The sequence below is a fragment of the Glarea lozoyensis genome, assembly GCF_000409485.1.
Source record: "Glarea lozoyensis ATCC 20868 chromosome Unknown GLAREA13, whole genome shotgun sequence".
Taxonomy (NCBI): domain Eukaryota; kingdom Fungi; phylum Ascomycota; class Leotiomycetes; order Helotiales; family Helotiaceae; genus Glarea; species Glarea lozoyensis.
The window spans coordinates 1515033-1539091 of NW_007360987.1; the positions used below are offsets into that span (position 1 = coordinate 1515033).

The 24059-nt window shown below is 42.8% G+C and overlaps 6 protein-coding genes across 6 annotated transcripts; 3 read left to right on the plus strand and 3 right to left on the minus strand.

Annotated features, from left to right (window-relative positions):
- Nucleotides 1-6008: 6008 nt before the first annotated feature.
- Nucleotides 6009-7492, minus strand: GLAREA_10450 (uncharacterized protein; the record flags this gene model as incomplete). Its single annotated transcript, XM_008080500.1, has 3 exons — nt 6009-6605; nt 7172-7414; nt 7466-7492. The coding sequence occupies 3 exons, from the start codon at nt 7490-7492 to the stop codon at nt 6009-6011; spliced, it is 867 nt and encodes a 288-aa protein (XP_008078691.1).
- Nucleotides 7493-8669: 1177 nt separating this feature from the next.
- GLAREA_10451 (Zn2/Cys6 DNA-binding protein) lies at nt 8670-11838 on the plus strand (the record flags this gene model as incomplete). Its single annotated transcript, XM_008080501.1, has 8 exons — nt 8670-8750; nt 8816-8901; nt 9049-9978; nt 10126-10325; nt 10451-10583; nt 10760-10996; nt 11043-11198; nt 11367-11838. The coding sequence occupies 8 exons, from the start codon at nt 8670-8672 to the stop codon at nt 11836-11838; spliced, it is 2295 nt and encodes a 764-aa protein (XP_008078692.1).
- A 637-nt stretch (nt 11839-12475) lies between these two features.
- On the minus strand, nt 12476-13805 carry GLAREA_10452 (GroES-like protein; the record flags this gene model as incomplete). Its single annotated transcript, XM_008080502.1, has 4 exons — nt 12476-12781; nt 12840-13251; nt 13310-13689; nt 13743-13805. The coding sequence occupies 4 exons, from the start codon at nt 13803-13805 to the stop codon at nt 12476-12478; spliced, it is 1161 nt and encodes a 386-aa protein (XP_008078693.1).
- Nucleotides 13806-14250: 445 nt separating this feature from the next.
- GLAREA_10453 (ALDH-like protein) lies at nt 14251-19917 on the plus strand (the record flags this gene model as incomplete). Its single annotated transcript, XM_008080503.1, has 12 exons — nt 14251-14414; nt 14470-14848; nt 14908-15545; nt 15614-16060; nt 16475-16609; nt 16773-16798; nt 16982-17158; nt 17209-17812; nt 17863-18444; nt 19016-19242; nt 19371-19670; nt 19724-19917. The coding sequence occupies 12 exons, from the start codon at nt 14251-14253 to the stop codon at nt 19915-19917; spliced, it is 3873 nt and encodes a 1290-aa protein (XP_008078694.1).
- Nucleotides 19918-20274: 357 nt separating this feature from the next.
- On the minus strand, nt 20275-21309 carry GLAREA_10454 (NAD(P)-binding Rossmann-fold containing protein; the record flags this gene model as incomplete). Its single annotated transcript, XM_008080504.1, has 4 exons — nt 20275-20482; nt 20537-20860; nt 20920-20997; nt 21062-21309. 4 exons carry the CDS (start codon nt 21307-21309, stop codon nt 20275-20277), a joined length of 858 nt encoding a protein of 285 aa, XP_008078695.1.
- Nucleotides 21310-21576: 267 nt separating this feature from the next.
- On the plus strand, nt 21577-22777 carry GLAREA_10455 (NAD(P)-binding Rossmann-fold containing protein; the record flags this gene model as incomplete). Its single annotated transcript, XM_008080505.1, has 2 exons — nt 21577-21974; nt 22033-22777. 2 exons carry the CDS (start codon nt 21577-21579, stop codon nt 22775-22777), a joined length of 1143 nt encoding a protein of 380 aa, XP_008078696.1.
- Nucleotides 22778-24059: the final 1282 nt, after the last annotated feature.

The window sequence follows — 24059 nt, forward strand, 5'->3', positions numbered from 1 at the left end:
GTATACTAGCCTAAGGAAGTAATTCTAAAAGTTAGGGAGTACTAGTACTTCTAAGAGACAATAAAAGATAGAAATATCTAGAAGACTAAGGAAGGCCAAAAGTTTACTACCGACTAATAGATATAGAGAGAGAAACCCGTAATCGATATACGCTATAAAGTGTCTTTCGTAGATACTAAAAGGGTAGTATTCTAATAAGAACGTACCTAGAAAACGACTATCGAACTACTTAGACTAATTAGGTAGTTACCCTACTTAAATAATATTCTTAAGCCGGGAGATATCTAGGAAATTATTAGAAAATCTCTAGGAAAACGTATCTAGGAATAGGTCTCCTTCGTTAAAGAATAAACCGACGAGTTTACCTAATAGGAGGCCCCGATTCTAGACACGTATACCCTACGCCTTAGTATACCCTATCGTTTATAAGAATAGGTAACGTAATACCGCGTATAGACTAACCTACTCCGAGATATAGAGGTTACGGAGATATTATTAGACTCTTATAAGCTCTATACTACTAGAGAATAGAGACAAATTACGGTCGAAATAAAGATTAGAGGAAAACTAATTAGAGTTATAATTAACTTAGGGGCTAATAGGAACTATATCTTACTCTATATAGTAAAGAAGTTAAATATCCCTATAACTAATATTTAACTATACCCTCTAAAACTCGTAGATAGGTTAGACTATATTAATAGATAGGTTAATAAAGTAACTATCTCGTTAAAGTTATCCTTACTAGATAGACACAAAGCTAATATCTAGTTTAATATTACTAAAATCGGAAACTATAAGGCTATATTAGGAATAGCCTAGATCCGAGAGTATAACCCCGAGATAGACTAGTATACTAACACTATAACCTATAGGAGATACGCCTACGAGGGTACGTAGATTTAACTATAAGGCCGGAGAGAGGTTTACGCTACCTCCTCTAAAGCGCCCGGACACCTCGAAGGAATAGAGGGTCCTCTATAGGATACTAGTAAGAGTATAGAAAAACAAATACCTATATAGTATAGAAGATTTAAGAAGTTATTCGAAAACCCGGAAGACTTTCGAGCCTTACCCGAATACTAACTATAGGATTATAAGATTAATCTAAAAGAAGGAAGGTAACTACCTTCCGAGAAATTAAGACGACACCGGTTCGACGTCTCTAAGACGTTAGAGGAATACGTCGACACGGTACTTAAGAAAGAATAGATTAGGCTATCTAAATCGCTAGCTGCCTCGAATATACTAGTAGTAGCGAAGACGGGTAATAATAAAGGAAGACCTTATAAAGACTTCCGAAGGCTAAACGATATTACTATTAGGGACTAATACCCTTTACTAAATACGTAGTATCTACGGGATAGACTAGCTAAAGTAAAAATATTTACAAAACTTAACTAGAGAAATACCTTTAACCTTATTAGGATTAAGAAAGAATATAAATAGATAACTGTATTTATCGTACCCTCTAGCTAATATAAATATACTATTATACCGTTCGAGTTAACTAACGCCCCTACGATATACTAGAGATAGAACGATAATATCCTACGAGAATACCTCGATAAGTTCGTTATTTATTACCTCGATAATATCCTCGTCTATTTAGAAAACGAGGATAAGTATAAGAAGTATATCCGCTTAGTCCTAGAAGCCTTAGCTAAGGTAGACTCGAGACTAAAGTAGGAAAAATGTAAGTTCGGCGTCCGGAAAACTAAGTTCCTAGAGTTTGTTATCGAACTAGGGAAAATAAATATTAACCCGAAGAAGATCTAACGAATAAAGGACTAGCTAGAACTAGAAAATGTTAAAGATGTCTAGTTATTCCTTAGTTTTAGAAACTTCTACCGACAATTTATAGAAGGATATTTAAGGATTATAGGACCGCTTACTAATCTTACCCAGAAGGACGTACCCTTCCTTATAGGAGAAAAGGAGAAAGCGGCTATATAGAAATTAAAAGATCGGTTTACTAGGGAACTAGTTATTAGGAGTTTTAGTATTAATAAACTAAGTATAGTTAAGACCGATGCCTTAGATACTACCGTAGGCGCTATTTACCTATAACTAGACGAGAATAGAAAGATATACCTTATTATATATTACTCCGAGAAATACTCGCCGGCTAAATAGAACTATAATATCTATAAGAAGAAACTTATAGCTATCGTTAAAGTACTAAGATATTAGAAGATTTATCTTTAAGGAGCTAAGTTTCTAGTTATAATTCTTATAGATTATAAGAACCTATAAACGTTCTTAATAATAAAGAAATTAGATAATCGACAAATAACACAATAGGCTAAAGAACTCGCCTATTTCGATATTATAATTAAATATATAAAGGGAATAGACAATCTCCGAGCTAACGCTTTAAGCCGTTAACTAGAATATAAAGGAGATAAGATCTATAAAAAACAAGCTATCCTTAAGGAAGATAAAGATAGAAATCTTATCTCTAACTCTAAAGTAATTACTACTCTTACTAAAGTCCGAGGTATATAGTATAATAATATTATAGACGCCTAGAATAAGGAACTAGTAGCCCCTAAGAAGAGCTCGCTATATAAAGACAGAAAACTTAAAGTACTAAGCTTGTATACTTTAGAGTTTATCTAGATATTCTATAAGGCCCTAGAATATAGTTATTAAGGAATTAGGAGAACCTTCTAGAGAATCTAGTAGTAATATTACATCGATAAGCTACGAACTTTAGTCAAGAAAGTAGTAACCGAATATAACGTCTATATTCGAAATAAATCTACGTACTATATACCTTACGGACTTATAGGACAAATACCTATTCCGAAGAAACTATAGAAAATAATATCGTAGGACTTTATCGTTAAACTCTTACTATTAAGAGATTTAATGTTAGGAGTCAAATACGACGTAATCCTAGTTATAATAGAAAGACTTACTAAGTATATAATCTTAATACTATATAAGGAGTTAAGTACTACTAAGGAGCTAGTATATACTTTTATCTAGTATATAGTTACGGACTATAGTACCTTAGAAGAAATACTCTTAGACCGAGATAAGCTATTTATATCTAAATTCTAGACGGCTATAACTGCCTATATAGAAATAAAGCGAAAGCTATTAATATCGTTCTACCTATAAACAAATAGAGGTAATAAAAGAATAAACTAAGTAGTCGAAGTATACTTAAGGTGTTACGTAAACTATAAGTAAGATAATTAGGTCGCCTTATTACTAATAGCCTAGTTCTCGTATAATAGTATAGCTATAGAGATAATATAAGTATTACCGTTTAAAGCTAACTTTAGTTACGAGAAAATAGCGTTCTAGGAACCTTATAACGCGTCTATCGACAATTAGGTAGAAAGGATCCTCGTTAATAACCTTTCCTCCCTTTATAAATAACTCGTCGAAGAACTTAAGTTTATCTTAGAAAGGAACACGTCCTACTATAACAAAAAACGTAGTTAGGAGCCTACGCTAAGAGAGGGGGATAGAGTTTATTTAGTTAGACAAAATATCTAAATAAAACGACTAAGTAATAAACTAGATAACAAGAAACTAGGACTATTTAAAATTAAGGTATATAAAGGACCTTTAAATTACGAACTAGCTCTACTTAAAAGTATAAATATCTTTCTAGTATTCTATATATCTCTCCTCGAACTAGTACCGCCTAGAGCGCTACTAGCTCTAGTTATAGAAATAGAACCGGTTAACCCTAACGCCGAGTATAAAGTCGAAAAAATCTTAGACTATAAACTTATTAGAGGAAAACCTTGTTATCTAATAAAATAGAAGGACTACCTATAATTAGAAAATACGTAAGAACTAGTAAATAACCTTAACTACCCTAAGCGGCTTAAGAAGTTCTACCGCTAGTATCTAAGGCCTCCTAGAAAGACCCGGGATCGAAATTCGGATTAAGTAGCGACGGGTCGTAAGCGGAGAAGTTGCCGGGCGGAGTAGGGTGGGCTAGTAGTCGTTCTACTTCTACTTCCCTCTCCTTCTTCTCTCTCTTCTTCTCTTCCTCCTACCGCTCTTTCCTCTCTAACTCGTCTAACTCGTCTAGCGAGTTAAGACCCGCCGAAATTATCTTTTACTTATACTTGCGAAGAAAGCGTTTCTACTTCTTAATACGTAGGGCGCGGGAGGTAGCCTCTTGTTAGGCCGCCTACGCCTTCTACTAAAGATCCTACACCTCTTCTTCCTCGGCCTCTAGCTTAGCCTTCTAAGCCTCGATACTCTCCTAGTCGAATTCTATAGGTATCCGGTTTACCTCCTTTATATTACAAGTCTTACTAGTAGTAGTATAGGTACTATAACGACTATAGTTTAAGTTTCGAGAAACTATATATATTTTTCCCGCCTTTTTATAACGAGAATAAGGCGCTATCTTTCTTTTAGTTAAATTAATTTGTTTTCCGAGGGCTACGATATTAGAACGTTTAGTCGTACGGTCGGGTAGTATATTAGAGAGAAGAGAAGTCTATAGCCTTTAACCGACGTATTTCTTAGTCGTACTTAAGTGTACGGACCCGCTAGTCCGAATAGGGGATAGTATTACGAGTAGCGTCGGCCTCGGCGTTAGGATACTCCTAGGACTAAAGGTCCTAGGATTAGGCGAGGTCACGGGAATTAAGTAGTTTCTAGGACCGCCGTCTAATAGCTTAATTTAGTTAATATTAGTAATATTTATATTAGTAGATAGGCCCCGGTTTTGGGCAGTATTACGTGATAAGTAAGAGTTCGATAAGTTCGCTAGGTTCGCTGTCGAACTCGTCGAACCCGTCGAACTCGTCGGAACTTAAGTAGGGTATAAAGTCCTATATAATAATTATAATTTCCTTAGATAGGAGCTTCGTACTTAACTACTTATAGTAATAGTATATTATCTATTTAACTTACTCTTATTATAACGAATAGATCTCTAAATCTATAAGTAATAATCTTACGCCTACTTCTTAATATACTAACCTTACAATAACCTCTATCTACCCCGGGTAGAACCGAATCGTTATACTATAACCTATAGACTTCTAATAAAGGTTAAGTAAATATAGCTAGATCTATTAACTAGTTATAAAACCTATATTTATATTATCTTATAGTAATTATTATATATAATATAGAGAAAAGGTAGATAATTAGATTATACTATTTCTAGATAAAGGTAGTAGAATATATATAGAAAGAATTTTACTTTAACGTCGACCTATAAGAGCTAGTACGCTAGGACTTTTAATAACTCTATATACTAATATACCTTTATAGTTCTATAGCTTAAAGGTAGAGTATCTCTATACTTTAAGTAGCCCTCGAAATTTCTTGCCCTTTACTATTAGTAATATCTCCGCTATAGTATAAGAGCTTAATACGCTAATTATAGGTAAGTATAGGGTTCTAAGCTAAGATACCTAATTTTCGAAAACTATTAAGTATCTTAGTATTTAGTAGTTATACCCGAACTTACTAGGTATAGAGAAGAGACTAAAAAAGTTAGTACCCTTACGAATCAGCCCGTAATATTAGCCTACTCCAGAGCTCGTAATATAGATTGAAGTCTCCTATAATAATCTGTCCCTCTCCTTAGTACGCTAAGAGTGCGGTTCTGAGATGCGGCAAACAGCTTACCCGTCGGTCCGATGACCTCGGGGGATTATACACATTATATATTACTATCTTGGATATCGTCTCTGCGTTTGAGGTTCGTGTGGTGATTTCGACTGTGCTCAAGTCTCGAGTATGTTCGGTAAATTTCCATCTATTCGGATCGATCTTTTTATTGACGAAGCAGCAGACTCTCGCTGGTGCTTCTCTGCTATCTTTTGGGTAGCATAGGTAAAATGAGTATGAGATTGGGTTATGAGTAGTTGAAATGAATGGGTTTCTCCATGGCTCCTGAAGAATCAAGATGTCGTACTCTAGGATCCTGGGGTCACGGAGTAGCGTTGCCATGACTTCATCCCTCGATCTCAATAAATTGTACTGCAGGATCTTTAGTCCGTCTTGGTTGCAACTCATGATTCTTCTATATTCCATTGGGAGCTATGTAGTGAGTTCGCTGTATTTGACTCTAGCGCTCGTCTTGAGGGCATATGTGGTCTTCGTGGTCGCTGGCTGCTCTCCACCATAATCGTATCCTCACCCTCGTCTTGCGTACTATCTACCCTGACTCCCGTGTAGACTCTTTTAGGCGCCCTGCCTTTGACAGGAGACCTGCTCCTGGAGCTCTGCCTGCTTGGTAGTAGTGAAGGCGTCGACGATAGTAGTCCCGTAGAGGTAGTGTTCAGCCTGCCTCTTTGGCTTCCGTTCATCATAACCGCCGATTCCGCTGGTGTTACACTAAAGGTGACGCGTTCACTCGATGGCTTCTCTTTCGCTGATGGAACAAAGTGATACGGTTGTCGAGCATTATATACAGCCTTAACCTTGTTCAACTCAGTCTTCCGGACGGGGCACCGATTATTCCAAGCTTCGTGTGCTCCTTTACAGACCGCGCACTTTCTCGTGGCGGACTTGTCAATCTTGGTAGGGCAATCTTTCGAGTTGTGTGCTTCTGCACAGTAGCCATATGCTATGTTCGCTTTGCACTGGGTTCCTATGTGGCCGTATTTCTGGCACTTGTAGCATTGCTTCAGTCGGCACTGTTTGTCGTACTTTTCGCACTAGAACGCCTCGCCTTGCCAGATGAGACCTTCGTCGATGATCTTGTTTACGTCTTCTGGGTTGGCAAATTCGACAATAATAGTGGATGCTGACTTCGTAAGTGAAAACCGTAACAGCCATCCAATGTTACGTAATGTCCGCATTTGGGATAAATGATCTGTTGTCATGCAATAATTCCGCTTTGATCTCGTCGAACTTCTGCATAGCCATTGAACTCGTCCTAATCCCGTGTACGAGTATGCCATATGTAGGGAGCCGTATCGACGTGCCTCTTCCGATCAGGTTCACCCAGTCATTCGCGAATTGTCTCAGAGCCTCCGCCTCGTTCTGCTCGATGTCTTGATGCTGAGGTCTCCGCTCTTCAGTTGGTTCGCTGATGCTACTCGGATTTGTTCGATGTGTTTGTTCCTGCTCTGTTCAATCGCACGGTCAACGTAATTCTATAAGTTTCTGGGGCTCTTTGCCCGAAGGCTGTCAATAGTTGCTGGGTCTGTGATCTTCACGATGATCTCACGTTGTGCTTGAATGAATGACGAGGTCTAGTAGATATTGTGATTGGTTTGCTAAGGGGCGCGGCATTGCTAGTCAACACCGACGCGTATGAGGCCTTGGAGGGCGGCGTGAGTTGCATGGCTTTCGCGGTATCGTACGTTGCTTTAGTGATGTCGTTCGTCTCTTGGATGAGGACCTTCGTTGCTCTTCTCTCCTCAGCAGCGTTTCGGACGGATTGGTTGGTCTCTTGGCTCAATGTGGCAATCTGTTGATGCGTAATTATGTTCTCCTAGACTCTCACTGCTATGGCCTGTACCGTTTCTGCGGTTGTTTCTGAGGTCATTCTGGACGGTTGCGAGGGCTTACATGACCGAGGTTATATCAGGGGTATTCTGGAGCTTGGTGATAAGGACGCTCACGGCTGCGATCATAGTCTTCACCAATTGCTTCGGTACCGGCTGGTCCCTCGCACATTCGATACAGACTAGTGTTTTCTTAAAGTAATCGCTAAGATATGTAGCGTACTCGCGGAGGTCGTTGGGCTATGCTGCCACTTGAGGCCACGTTATCGCCATAATACCTATGTCACACTGGGCAATGCGCACAAGCTCGGGGTTTCTCAACTAGCCGGAAGGAGGGCTGCTAGATGTGGTTTTTGTTGCTCAATTCCAAAAATTACGTTCTCGCTGTTTGTGATGTTTTTTTCCGGAAAACACACCACCACCACCATTTGCGGTTTAGCCTCCGTCACGTGGTCATATCATATGACCATACGAAGTCTAATTCTGGTTACAGAAAACTTCCGGAATGACTCTTGGACCATACACTCACGATTAATAGGATGGGATGGTATACAGAATACGCAAATGCTGGTGCATTTCTCTGTTGCCTTAATTATGGTAACTGTGGTACTCGTGGTTGGGATAAATAAACCCTTACCCTGATGTGTGGTTCTAGCAGGTTCTCCCCCACAAAATACTCAACTATCGCTATCTTATTCGTCTATTTTCCTTGTTTAGGTGCTGTCGATCAAGACAGGGTAGGGGTTTAATTATCCCTACCACGAGTAGCCTCAAGAGCCATATTTGTGATCAAGTGATGCTATTTGTAAGCAGCATTAAGGGGGCCGTCTCAATCTTGGGTATCTATTTGAAATAGTCTGTCCCAAATAGTAAACCCTTGTTCAAATGATCTTTGCTGCTCTATCTCTGAGATTTTACTTCGAAGTAGCACCGAATTTTTCTTCTTTGACGTTGTGTCGTGAGTTCAGGCCCTGGGTGGGGCAAAGCCACGTGATAAACAGCTGCATACTATCACCAAAACGATTTAGGCCTTGAAGTACCAGGCTTCCCCGCACAAACTGCTTTCACTTCATCTCAACTCTACCTACGTCGCCCGACGCTTGCATCAAAGACAGTAACAGGATCTGAATTAACCGTTTGAATTTTCAAATTCGTATTTTTAGGCCCCACTCACGGATTGGGTCGCTCTTCAAATCTTCGTTATCCTCCACGTGTAGCATGTCTGTGGAAGCAAAGAAGGCAATTAGGCGAACGCATGTGACAACTGCTTGCACAGCGTGCAGGGAGAGTAAAGTCAAGGTATTATTTTAGCACCTCATTCGCTCCTATTGTGGAACAGGGACATTTGGAACTGACGGTAGCAGTGTGACGGGGATCGCCCAAAATGTGGGAATTGTAAGAAGGGAACGGCGAAGGCATGCGTGTATCAACAGGGTGAGGATCGGAGACGGTGCGTGCCCAATATTGAATCTGCCTCTTCCTCTGCGAGTCTGCAATGTCTGGCTTCTCTATACTGTCTTAAAGCATATCAGAAGTGGGACTTCAGGTCCTGAAAGGAGGCCTTAGTCGCAGCAGCTGATTGATTGACATTGTACAGGATATCTCTTCGGAAGGCTATCGAAGTTTTTTCGGCGCGTGTTAGTCAACTAGAGGCTATCATCCACGAGCATGGTCTTGCGGTACCTTCGATAGCTACAGAAGATGAAGCCCTTATCAAGAAGATGCTCGATTATATAAAGCCTCACGAAAGCTCTCCGCCAAAACAAGGAGCGAAATCCAACCATGGGCATACAATCACGGATTCCGTGGTCGTTGATTGTAACCAACGGATTGAGCAGCCTCCGGAAACGTTTGCGATGAGTACTGATGACCAGTCTGGAGAGTTCCTTGAACCTCAACACACGATGATGATGATGAACGATGGAGTAGACTTGCTTGAAAACATCATAGGAGATTCTTATACACTTCAGCCGTCTGCAAACTTCATGGAAATAGACCCCACGGGTTTCAATTTCGAAACGCTGGACTGGAATGCTGCATTCCCAGAGCTGCCCCCAGGTGTGGCAAGTGCCTGGGATGAAATCAACTATTCACACTCCGATGAACAACCTGTTCATGAGAGGGAGACTTTTGACGAGGATGAGGAGTCTATTGACTCAAGTGATGGGGACAAAGACGAAGTTATTTCCCAGATTTCAGAACGCATGGGCTCGTTGCAAGTCGCTGACGACGGCGAATTTCGTTACTTCGGTGCAACATCCAACTTGAACTTGCTAGACGAGGCAATACAGCAAAACAATTTTGAGACTGACCCTATTCGGTCGCGGGGGAGCAAGAGAGAGGACAACGCTAGATTGAGCCATCACGTTGATGCAGCGCTGATCACGCATTTGATTAGTCTTTATTTCGCGTGGCAAGACCCTACTTTTCATGTTGTCGACAGGAAGATGTATGAGGAGAAACAAAAGCTTTATGAGAGTGGTACTGACGACAGCACGTTCTATTCGGAGACGCTCACCCACAGCATGTAAGTCTTGCATCCTTTTTATTTTGCATTGTATCGAATCTGTATCTACAAGGTCATATTTCAGGTGGACAGAGTTGCAGGTAGTAGTAAATTTACGATAATGTGAATATGAGAAACAAAGAAAATTAATTACTTTTTGCTGTTTAGGTGTGCATTTGGTGCTCTCTACGAAACACGCAGGCACCCCCATCTCCCCACTCCACTCTCTGAGTTCTTTTCAGCGAAAGCCAAGTTATGGTTGGAGGTAGAGCTTGATAGCCCGCGAGTAGCAACAATACAGGCGTTAGTCATCATGAGCAGTTACGAAGCTGCAAGTACTCGTGATGCCAGGGGTTGGTTATACAGCGGTAAGTCCATTTATTCCCGTGCTGAAAACAATCGTAGATGCAAGTAAACTCGTCATTGTCAGACGTATTACAGAGCATCTGAAAAATATCTTTGGAAGGTTTGAGAGCTGAGAATGAGGAAATAGGAATGTCGATGCGTCTTTCTCTTGATCTTGGATTACACACTGATATGGCCCCTTACGTTCAGAACGGTCAGATGAGCAGCGAGGAGGCTCAAATAAGAGGTGTCACTTTCTGGGGAAGCTTCATCGTTGACCAGTAAGTTAATGACTTTCTTACACATGCTCTATAACACGACAAGGTCTACGTTTAAGCACGACGCTTGTTGATGGTTTGCCCTTCAAAATGATCATTCTGGCATCGCGAGTTTGAAAGTCCTTAGATATTTGAAAACACCACCTTCATTTTATGCTCTTAGGTTAATGTATATCTAGGTCTTGGGGATACTACTTAGGCAGACCACCAATACACATCAGGACTGAAGAAATATCTGCTCAAAAGCCCACAAACTTAGTAGATGCGGCCAGATTCAGTAGTTGGGGCCCTTATGGAATGTCAACACCTATGGGTTCTGTAGCATCATCCGCTTTGCAACTCAATGATCCAACCGAGCTGGTTTCGCGAAATTGGATAGATTTATGCGAGATCATGAGTGGCTCGAGTCTTACTTTGTCAGTCTCATGTACTGTCTCCCACGAATTTTACTGACGAACCTAGATTCGGTTTCATCAACGTGACCAAACATGCCCTTCAAGCCGTCGCAGAAAAAACGGTTGAAAGGTTGCGGAACTGGCATAACGGTTTGCCGCCAGAATTAAAGGTCGAACTTGGAAACGAAGGTGGCGTGTACATTCCTCATGTACTTATCTTACAGTAAGTTATTGTCTTGATATTCCGAATTGGTGCTCATTATTTTCATCATGTGGCCCTGACTTTGTCTGGTGGTCCCTGTAATGTGGGGCCAGAATATGTCACAAGGCTTACGAGAATCCTGACTCGGGAACAACAACCTTCGACAGTTTTGATGCTAACATATAAAAGAATGCAATATTATCAGTTTATGATCTACATCCACCGACCCTTCATATCCAGATACCGTTCTCAACCATATCCTCCAGTTGGTCGTGGCCATAACCATGCCCGAACAATCTGTATCGAATCTGCCGTAGCCATCTCCAACCTCCTCACCAAGTATGGATCCGCCTATACCCTTCGATTTATCAATATACAGGCTGTTTCAATTGTATTTTCCGCTGCACTTATACTGGTCTTTGCCACGGTGTCAGAGATCAGCAGCGATACCCATATAGGCCTCAATACACACCTTTCAACTTGTTGCAAGGGGCTTGCAGAACTCGGTAAAACATTTCAAAATGCGACAAGGGCTCTTGAAGCTCTTTTATCCATTAAACGAGCTTGGCAGGCGAAATTACTGGTCAATACTGGTTCAAAAAGACGAAGTTCTTCGGTAAGAACTCACAAGACTTCAGCCAAGAAGAGAACAATGTCATAGCGCTTGTAGCATGGCTCGTAGAGTAGACTTAGATAAATAACCTGGAACTCTACTCAAATAAACATACTCTGCCAGATAATTAGTAACAAGGCTGAAGTTCCTACCGCGATTCCACTATCTCGTAGAATCCGATCTCCGTTCATTACAGTAGTAGTGGATAGATCGCTACAAAATTTCGATATGCAGTCAGCTTTACTAGTTCAGTGTGTCATTGGTTTGTTGTTCCAGCTTTGATATGTCTACACCGTGCTAGTAAGAATCTGTCGATGAGCTAAATCCTAGGATGTAGAAGATCTTGAGGTGATTGCGGTCATTTGATTGACTGCGCTTTGTTTGCAATCGTGTTACGATTAATGCATTCCACACAAATGACACCAATGAAATGGTTGACACGATCGTATCAAATATCATTGTTGACGTGAAATAACCAAGGGCAAGCCACACTATGATTACACAGAGCTTGGGCCAACTTTCCGTTCGGTCTCGCTTCACCACGAATCATTTTTAGTGCGAGACAAGGCATTGGGTGTTATCTACATGCATTTCTATGCACCCTGCTTGGTTAGTGGGCCAATTCCAATCTCTGATCTCTTTCCATTGACTTTACTATGGCTGATGTAGCTCAAGGCTCTTATTTTCAGTTATTTATCACAACTTTAATAACCAAATTCCCATCACCGTCCGTCGTCTTAGCTGCCAACCCAAACGCGTCAGGAACAGTGTTTAACCCTTCGAAGCTGTGCGTTATCAGCTTCCTTATGTCCGGGATTCCTGCTGAAGAATCTTTCGAGGCTTGCATGATTTTCATGGCTTCTGGATACGTTTTTGCGTATCTCCAGACTCCCAAGAGGTCGACTTCCCGATTTCCAACCACTGACATTGGAAGAGTTTGAACTGGCGACCCCATCCCTACCAATACCACATTTCCACCAGCACGTGTTGACTGCAAGTTTGTGTGTCAGTAATATCTCTTTCCGCAAGTTGTTTTGGGAATATCATACGTAAATTGCGGTCTGAACGCAGCTTTCTACTCCTGTACACTCAAATGTTACATGGTACTTCAACGAAGACTTGTGCGACTTCGGTCTCAGTTCCAGTAATGAACTTGCAACTTCTCTTGCTATTTGCAACTTCTCTTCGGGCTCCTTCCCTCGCTTAGCAAGGATGGTTGAGACTTCAGAGGCAAACCCATGCTTCTTTGCAAAGTCTAGTCGGTTTCCTGCGATATCTGCCATGACAACCTCAGAACATCCGATCGTCCGCAACACAGCCGCTACGAGAAGACCAACGGCCCCAGCACCCAGAATAAGACAACTTGACGTTGATGACACGCGCGCTTTTCGAACGGCATGAACTGCCACCGACAAAGGTTCTAATAGTGCTCCTTCTTCATAAGAGATGGTTTCTGGCAGTCTGAGTAGAATCTTAGTACTGATATTCAATGGCGAAGAAGTAGAGAGTACAATCTTACAAATGACACCATTTTGCTGGATGATTTAATCGCTCCTGTAGAGTCCCCTGGAAATGAGGAAACGAGACTGCGCTGCTTCGAAATCGCATATCATCGCACAAGTTGTATCTTCCATCCTCGCAAACCTCGCATATGCCGCAAGGGATACCCGCCTCAATGGCAACTCGGGCACCTATCTTCAAGTGACCAGATTTCTCTACGTCCGAACCTAGCGAGACAATATCCCCGGATGCCTCATGTCCTTGTGACAATGGTTCTCGGACTATGATATCTCCGTTCGCGAAATGAGTGTAGTAGTGAACATCTGATCCGCAGAGCGTCGTTGATCTGACTGCAATTTGAACTTCGTCTGCAAGCGGCCCAGACAAGTCTCTGGGAGTCTTTTCATTTTGTCAGAGCTTCCAAATAAAACTAATGGAGACCGAATTCTTACCAAACGCAAATCTTTCGGTCCAAATAAGACCTGAGCCTTGTTTGAATAAGTTGCTGATGGCATTGTTATGATGTGGAAGCACACCCTCGGATTTTGTCATTCTAAGCTACTGGGAGTTTCGAATGAACAAGGAGGCGGTCTTGTAGTATTTGTGAAACATCCCAGTACTTGGAGAAGTTGGATTTATTCCTCATGAGAGAGCGAATGATAATCTCGGAAATGCCAATTATTTGGCGGGGGAGGGACGGGGACCGAAGATGCTAATCTGGGGCGGAATTTGGTTCACGACCAAAATGTTGGGAGCGCTGATTGCTTCCAGATGTCGGCTTTTGGAATCCGAAGTTTCTTGGCAAACATTACTGAATCGGCTTGATTGCTCTGCTCAACCAGATTATTTCACGGGATCTTTAGGTTGTGAGCTAGAATGAATATAAGAAGTCGAATGCAACTTCAACAAGCGAATGCAAAGTACTGTCAACTTTGTACACAATAACTCTATTCCATCACCATGGTTAGCTCTCGATCGCCCAACGCCATAATTATCGGTGCTGGTCCCTCTGGGATCGCACTGGCATACAAATTGAAGCACACTCTAGGCTTTGAAGACTTTACCTTATACGAGAAACTAGACGGTCCTGGGGGAACTTGGAGGACCAATACGTACCCAGGATGGTAAGTCTGCACCCTCTAGGCTTTTCGTCGTAACTAGAAATTGACCGTTGAATAGCGGTTGTGATATTCCCACTCACTTGTACTCCTTCAGTTTCAACCTGAATTCGAATTGGTCGAAAGTGCTCGCGGATCAACCTGAGATATTGCAGTATATGGAAGACACTGTCGACAAATTTTCGCTCAGATCCCATATTTTGTCTTCCGTGGAATGTCTCGGAGCAGAATGGAACAAGGAGACCTCCCTATGGCATGTCAAATTTCGCGATCTACTCACAAAAATTGAGTACACACGTACTGCTACCATCTTGGTCTCATGTGTTGGCGGAATCTCGTTCCCCCGAGACGTCAAATTCAAAGGCAAGGAGAACTTCAAGGGAAGCATGTTCCATACTGCTGAGTGGGATCACAGTGTGAATTATAAAGGCAAGAGAATGGTGAGTAGATCTTATCATTCCTTATTTTACGGACTCTTTTTAAGAAACGGAACTTTTAGGCCGTCATTGGAAATGGCTGTAGCGCAGCACAGGTGGTTCCGAACATCGCAGGCAAAGTTTCTTTCGTCAAGCAATACGCAAGGAGCGCTCAGTGGTACCACGATCGACCAAACAAGAGGTATTCCGAATTCGAGAAGTTTGCCTTCCGAGTAGTTCCCCTCTGGATGCGGCTACTCCGCCTATCAATCTTTCTTGATGCTGACGCTCAGTCTACTACTTATTTACCGACTCCTGCGGGGATCAAAGCAAGAGCGAAGGCCGAAGCTGAGTCGAAGGAGTACATACATGGCAAAACACCAAAAAAATATCATGATTTCGTTGTACCCACGTTCGCACTGGGTTGCAAACGGAGGATCTTTGATCCTGATTACCTAGACTGTTTGAACCGCCCAAATGTCGATCTTGTAGCAGAGGGCATTTCTGAGATTACTGAAGATGGGATAATCAGCAGCACAGGCACCAAGGATGTCTTTGATATCATTGTGTTAGCAACTGGTTTCCAGGTTTCTCAGTTCCTGACACCTATGAAAGTGATCGGCAAGCAAGGGATATCCCTCAATCAGCAATGGAGAGAATGCAGAGGCGCTCAGGCTTACCTTGGAACTTATGTTCACAACTTTCCCAACATGGCAATCATGTAAGTCGTTCTGCTCTTTTGCCCGTATATGATCTCGAAATCCAATCTTCAGAGCTAATGCATTCTAGTTTCGGACCCAATACCTTCCCCGCCAACAACTCCGCCCTCTTCTCTTGCGAGGTCCAAGTCGACTTTGCCATCAAATCTCTATTTATACCCATTCTCGATCGACGCGTCTCCGTCATCGAAGTCAAGCAATCAGCCGAAGATCGTGAAACAGCTAAAATCCATGATGGGCTCCGCAACACTGTATTCTCCGGCGCCTGTTCCAATTGGTACATCGGTGATTTTGGGAGGAACGCAGCAAGCTGGGCGGGCACGGCTGCAAGTTTTTGGAGGAAGACTTATTTCCCACAATGGAATGCGTTTTACATGGAAGGTGGCGAGAAGCTTTGGTGGCTTAACACAATGAGGAGATGGGTGAGGAATTTGAGTTGGCAGTCACGGTTGAGTGTTTTGGTTGTGGCCGCTTTCTACGGTTATCATACTTCCTTGCTAAGCAGATTTTCTGTGGAGTAGCTTTTGGAGTAAGGGTGGCAATAGCATGTGAATTTATCTTATTTCACAATTACAGTTCCAAAGATTTATCTCGCCCTGTTTAGTTCACTTAATGTTCTTACCTCGATGACGGTCAGGGATGTAGTATTCGTAGTTTTTATTTAAGCGTCCGAAAAAAATTAAAAAGATGTCTCTGCGCTTCTCGAGAGAAGCTGTGGTCAAAGATGCCTCTCTATCGTTATCGACTCTATCATATCATGAGCATTGTGCAGGAATCAAGCTGCCGAACTATCATATCAAGTAAATCCTGCTGTAAATTCAAAGCAGTCAAGTCCTAAACTGCCGAGCTCGCAGCTTTGGCCTGCCCAGCTTCCGAGTTCTGGAAATTTCTCCTATTTTCATATTTGGCCTTTCCAGCTACTTATTCTTAGCACACCGAGTGTTGAGTTGCCCATGGTGCCGGAAACGGGATGGAATCTAGTTTCCGTCGGAGGGGGAGAACTAGACATTTCCGGGCGCTCTTGGACCTGCACTTGCAGTACCGAGGGAAGTGAATTTGAGGTGGCGTGAAAGATATCATTTATATGACTATATAGTTTGTGAAAGCTATGACTGACCGTTACAATTGTTTGCATTTGTGGAATAATATCTACATTATCTTTTTGGGAAAACTTTTCTGAAAGCAACCCAGCCAGACTCTAGAGATGGCAGCCTAACACATCCTCAAAGGTCCGGAGGCTTCTCCAATTTCACAGGTAAGCCATGACAAGATTCTAGAGCTAGGCGTATCCTAACGATTCAGCTCGTTGACAAATCCCTCTTCATTTGCGATGCCTTCGTGGATGGCTCATGGATTGGAAGCAGCGAGAGCTTTGATGTTTTTGATATGTTCGTTGAAACATTTAAATGAGGGCTTATCCAAGATTAACTTTCCACAGAGCCTGTGGGAGGAAGCAAAATCAGCCAGGTCGCGAGTTTCAACGAACACGAGTTCAATACCGCGATAGAAAGCGCAAAAATTGCACAACAACACTATTACACTTCGACCACTGCAGCACAGCGAGTTGCATTGTTTCGTAACTGGTACGAATTAGTGATCAAAAACAAGAAGGATTGTATGTTTGCCATTTATGGAAATTGTAACGAGCCCAACTGATTTGAGCAGTGGCCATTATTCTTTGTTTAGAAAACGGTAAGACCTTGTTGGAAGCAGAAGCCGAAGTTGTCTATGCTGCAGACTTTATTGCTTGGTTCGCGGCAGAGGCCCCAAGGTCGTATGGAGATTCAATTCCATCGTCAATTCCGAACACAACTGTGATGACCTTGAAACAGCCTATTGGTGTCTGCGGCATCATCACTCCTTGGAACTTCCCCGCGGCCATGATAACTGGAAAGATTGCACCCGCACTTGCGGCAGGATGCGCTGTTGTTATTAAGCCACCGAAAGAAACACCACACACCTGCCTAGCCCTTGTAAAGCTTGCTATTGAAGCTGGATTACCTCCAAAAGCCATACAGGTCTGCACTACTAGTAACAGACAAGCAGCCACGATGCTGGCGACTCATCCAAGTATCAGCAAGCTATCATTTACAGGATCTACTGGTGTTGGGAAGATGCTGGCAAAGCTTGCAGCAGGCACGTTAAAAAAGTGTAGCTTGGAACTAGAAGGGAATGCTCCATTTATCGTTTTTGACGATGCGAATCTAGATCATGCTGTTGAAGCTGCTATGATCTGTAAATTTCGATGCACAGGTCAGACATGCGTGTGGTGAGTATAGCGAGCAATCTAGCCTAAGATCCATTACTAACTAGATGAAGTGCCAATCGCCTCCTTGTGCACAAGGCTGTTGTAAAGGAATTCACCTCAAAGCTCGTGCAAAAAGTCAGCGAACTTTCTATAGGCTCAGGCATCAACTCCAAGACGACTCAAGGCCCTCTTGTGAACAGAGCAGCAGTCGACAAGGTCAGGGAACATGTTGAAGACGCTATTGCGAAAGGGGGCAAGGTGGAAATAGGAGGATATGCCCGAAATACGTCAGGATTGTTCTTCCTACCAACGGTCTTGACAGGCGCCACTAGGCAAATGAAAATTGCGACCGAAGAGACGTTTGGCCCTCTTGCCGCTATTTTTGAGTTTACAACAGAGGATGAGGCTATAAGACTCGCCAACGACACTGAATTCGGCCTCGCAGGCTACTTTTTTAATAGAGACATCGGCCGCATTCTGAGGGTTTCCAGAGAGCTTCAATGTGGCATGGTTGGGGTTAATACAGGAAAAATCAGCGCTGCTAAGTCGCCGTTTGGTGGAATCAAGGAAAGTGGATATGGACGCGAAGGGAGCAAATATGGAATGGCGGAGTATGAGATCTTGAAGACTATCACGATAGGGAACACAGATGTGTAACTGGGCACAATCAATCTATTTCGCTTTAACTGTACTTTAACCACTCATAAACATGTTCTCGATAATTTGGATGAGCTCCCGTTTGACCATGTGGACGATTGGTGTTTGCCGTGAACTGCTTCCAAAGTCAAGACCATCTTTGACTAATCGTTTGCCTTTGCCACTCAAGACTCAAGTCACCACCGTCTTCCTACTGCTAAGATACTGTTACGGTTTTCGAAAGCTGAATTACACGGCCTCTGATTTTCCGAGGTGGTGTTCCTGCATTGTAGAAGTTCCAAGCCACCAAACGGAATCCAGATTCCGATCAGCGGAAGTCACGTGCTTCCGAAACTCCGTGACACTGGCCTTGAAGATTTGAATTGGTCATAAGAGGACATTTTGGCGTGATGTGGATAATGTGAACGAGAGACATTTTTTGGTTATGACACAAACCTCCCAGCATGACGGAAAAGCTTTTGAAACTTAAAACGGCACCGACATTCCGGCGATCGGTCTGGGAACATGGCAATCTTCACCTGGGCAAGTTAAGCTCGCTGTCACTCATGCACTTCTGAATGGATATAGGCATATCGATGCCGCCTACTGCTATGAGAATGAGGTGGAAGTAGGACAAGGACTTACCGAGGCATTCCAAGCTGGCATCAAAAGAAGAGATGTTTTTGTAACGACGAAATTATGGTCCACCTTCCACTCACGAGTGGAAGAGGCCTTAGACGAGAGTCTGAAGAATTTGGGCCTGGACTATGTGAACCTGTATCTCATGCATTGGCCAGTTGCTATGAATCCAAATGGTATGCTTATACTACCCTCAAAATTAAAGAGCAAGCCTGAGAAGTAAGGGAATCATCCACTGTTTCCGAAGTTGCCAGATGGTTCCCGAGACATCGAACATTCTTGGTCATATGTTGAGACCTACCAGCTCATGGAAAAGCTTCTCGATACGGCAAGGTTAAGGCTATTGGAGTTGCGAACTTTAGCGTAAAATACTTGGAAGAGCTTTTGGGACATGTGTCAGTTGTGCCAGCAGTCAATCAGACTGAGAACCATCCGTTCCTGCCTCAGTATGATAACGTCGATTTTTGCAAGCAAAAAGATATCCATATTACGGCCTACTCGCCGCTCGGCAGCGCTGGCTCTTCTTTGTTGACCGACGAGGGTATCAAGAAAATTGCAGATGAGTATCGAGTTTCAGCATCAACAATTCTCATTAGTTTCCATAGTAAGTGACTATTTTTTTCAAACAGAAAGCATCCACCAACTCATAATTCGCAGTTTCGAGAGGCTTATCTGTCTTGGCTAAGTCGGTGAACCCTCTGCGTATCAATTCGAACAAAGAGGTTGTGGAGATTAACTGTATGGACTTGAAAGCTTTGAAGACGTTGGCTGCCAAGAGAGGATTTGTAACCCGCTACGTATATCCCGCTTTTGGTATAGACTTCGGATTTCCAGATAAAAAGAACCATTGAGTGAGTTTTAGAGAATGAACGTGTTGTGATCGAATATTCTTTTTTTCAAGATGCTAGTATCTGCACATTCTCAGTAGTTTTTCACAGCTCTGATGAGTCAAATAATGTTCTGGACTAACAAAGTGAGGACTAGAGATGACTCTTAGATCAGGATATGGTGCAAATCAGATAACTTCGAAGCGATGTATGCTCACTCAGCGTGCAATCCATATCACCGTGGATCACTATTTGGAGTAATCAGCATGAGTTTTGTCATTTATCGTCATGAACAGGTTCTTGCACCATATTTGAGCAAAAGGCTACGTACTATTTTCAAATTGTTGAAGTTTCTGCCTATGAAATTTGCTGTACTACCTCCTACTCGGTTCTTCCAGCATGAATACCTCCAGTAATCAGTAAATCATCTCCGGTGTGATATGCGCTAGCATCGCTGAGAAGATAGACGCATGCACCCTTCAAATCTGTTCTGTCTCCCATGCGTTTCATCGGTGGCTCATTAACGAATATCTTGGCAAGTCCCGGTCTAGTATCGGAGATCGCAAGCGTCATATCGGTCATCATGTATCTTTAGGCGTCAACATAGTTCTTCCTTGATTTATGCAAAGAAATATTCACATACCCAGGAGAGATACTGTTGACCCGCACGTTGCGATCGGCCAGCTCTACCGCTAGCTCTCTAGCCATTGACAAGACAGCACCCTTGCTTGAGCAATAATCCGATAAATACTGAGCTTTGCTAGCTTGATATGCTGCGACTGAACCTATGAGGATAACAGAACCTCCTTTTGGATTGAATTCAGTTGGTTTTTGGCGTACCATCTGCGCGGCAGCAAGCTGAGCAGTGAAGAACACGCCCGTGATGTTGATGTCAAAACACCGTGCTACTGCCTCTGGGCTTCGCTCAAGGAAAGGCTGGTCTGGACATATTCCAGCCGCCGCGACACTATAATCCATTATTGTTATTCTCCTGTACGACAAATGTTGTGGGCAGAATATACTTACCAACCATCGATACGCCCAAAGTCTTCCACTACTTCGTCAAAAGTTGCCTTCAAGATCTCGAACTTAGTAACATCGGTCCTAGAATGAGAATGAAAATGGTATTCTAACAGAAAATCTTGGCGAGATAAATTAGTTGACGTACTTGTAAAGTTTGACTTTGACGCCATAGTCATTTTGAAGCTTAGAAAAATGCTCGTGAGGGGTTTCTAGAACGTCGAGAACGGCCACATCTCCTCCAGCTTCTGCTACAGCAATACCAAATGCAAGACCAATTCCTCTTGCGCCGCCTGTGATCACAATAACCTTCCCTTTCAAGGAGAAAAGAGATTGTACGGTGTGGTGCAAGTACCTGTCATTGCTGCGATCGAGATCTGCCGAATTGGACGCCATAATTTCTGGAGATGTCAAATAACTTGTTGCTAGAAAGGAGTTTTTCCAATATTGAAATATGCGGGGGCTTATTTTAAGATAGATTGAGGGCTCTATCGGGAATTTGTGGAGACATGCAGATCCCCAGATCTCGGAAACCATGATCCGCTGGCTTACCAAAAACGCCCTTCCCCTTTTTTCATATTTTTCTTCGTTAAGCAATTCATCTTCAATCACCACAACTTCTATTCACTTTAATTTTGTCGTCAAAGAACAACAAACAACAAAATGTCACACGCATTGATTCTTGGAGTCTCTGGCATCTCTGGTTGGTCTATTTTGAACCAGATCCAGGAATATCCCACAAAATCCACCTTTTCACGCATCACGGGCACTACAAACCGTCCATTCAGTTTGCAACAAGCTAGGATTGCACCAGATCCGCGCATCAATCTTATCAGTGGCATCGACTTCACCAAATCAGTCCCAGAGGTCGTGAGATTATTGAAAGAGAAAATATCTGATGTCAGCACTGTTTCGCATGTCTTCTTCACTGCGTACATTGCCACGGATGATTTTGAGTCCCTTAGAAAGGTCAACACTTCGTTGTTAGAGACTGCAATACGGTCTATTGAGGAAGTTTCAAAGGATCTGAAAGTTGTCATTCTCCAAACTGGGGGCAAAGGGTGAGCCAAAATTCGTCCACTAATAATTAGAACTTTAGCTAACTCGCGTGCATTATAGATATGGGCTCGAGTTCCCAAAAGAGGTCAACATTGCGCCGCCTTTAAGAGAAGACATGCCGCGTATTCCACAACCATACCAGGACAAAATCTTCTACTATACGCAATACGATCTGCTCACTGAGCTCTCCAAAGGCAAGTCCTGGACCTTCACTGAGATCCGTCCAGATGGAATCGTGGGATTCGTGCCAGGCTCCAATGCAATGAACATGGCGCAAGGAATAGCACTCTACCTTTCTCTTTATAAGGAAGTTAACGGCGTCGGGGCAACTGTTCCTTTCCCTGGCTTCGAGCATGGATACAATTCGACTCACTCGGATACCTTTCAAGACGTACTTGCGAGGATGGAAATCTTTGCCGCGACGAACCCCCAAAAATGTGGAAACGGTGGCATATTCAACATCGCCGATGGTGATACAGTCACTTGGGCACAGGTATGGCCTAAAATATGCACATACTTTGATCTTATTGGAAGGGGACCCAAGCCTGACTCTCAGCCCATGGAAGCTTTTGTGAAAGAAAATGCAAAGGCTTGGGGAGCGATGGTCGAGAAACATGGATTAGATCCTTCTGGGATGAAATTCCAAAATTGGGCACATGTTCATTTCATGCTTGTACAGTTTGATTTTGACCGACAGTATGATCTCTCGCGTGCCCGGGAAGTTGGGTTCATGGAGTCGATCGACACTGCGCAAGGTTATTTTACGGCATGGGATAGAATGAAGGCTGCAAAGATCTTCCCTTAAGCTCCCTTACAGCTCTTGTTTTCAGTACCTTTCTTTGTATGTTGGTTAAATGTAGCCATAAGAAACGAAGTTTAACAGGTTATAATATCAGATGATTTCACTGCGTGCAATTTGGCGCCGGCGTAATCGAATTTTCTGGCGAGACCTGTGAGCCAGCGAAGTCGACTTCCACCTCTACGGAAATGCGAGACGCAATTTCCGTCAACGCGTTTTCATAATAACCAACTAAATATCGGTCCAATTGAGTTTCCGCTACAGCAAATAAAGTGACGACAAAATGTGCCACCAGTACCCGTACTGTACCTCCGTGCATTTGGAATTGTTCGTCCGAGGACCTGCGTACTATACCGGAAAATGGCTCCCACGATTCCTCTCGGAGGAACCACGGCTACATTCCACCACCAACGAGTTCGGGGGAGAAATATAGGAACCATATGTACTGAGGCTTCTGCTAACAAATAAGCCCGACACGTCCTCAAACTATCCTTTGAAGTTCATCTGCTCTACATTTTTGATCAATCATGTCTCCTCAACTAAATGGCACCACCCTCGAGGAGGCGTCCAGCGAGTCACATCTGAGGCTACCCACCACCATTACCAAAGCTCAAATCATCAAAAATGAAACCACCAAGGACGTTCAAGGGGGTTGGGTTCCTAGATCTGCGGATGACTATGCCCAACTCGCTGTACGAAATTTGGTCATGGACATGTGTATGCAGAATGCAGGTGAGCACGGTGGCTCTGCATTAGGAATGGCCTCTATTGGAGTCGCATTATGGAAATATGTCATGAGATATAATCCGTCAAACCCAGATTGGTTCGATCGAGATCGATTCGTTCTCTCTAACGGTATGCCCCTCAGGCTATTCTCAATGGTATGACAAAAGTTTACATCTCTTTCCAGGTCACGCAAGTATGTTCTTGTACGTCATGAATCATCTGGTTGGGTACGAGAACTGGACAATGGATGAGTTAAAGGGGTATGGAGCTGCAAAGACGAACGGATATACTACTATTGCGCACGCACACCCAGAAATCGAAGTTCCAGGAATTGAGGTCACTACTGGTCCTCTTGGACAGGGAATTGCTAATGCCGTTGGCTTAGCGATTGCGTCTAAAAACCTGGCAGCAAACTTTAATGAAGCATCACTGGAGCCACTCATACAATCGCGAATATACTGTATGACTGGCGATGGATGTTTAATGGAGGGTGTTGCTCTAGAAGGTAAGTTCAATCAATCATATACAGTTATTGGTTTAATTCAATTATCATAGCGATCAG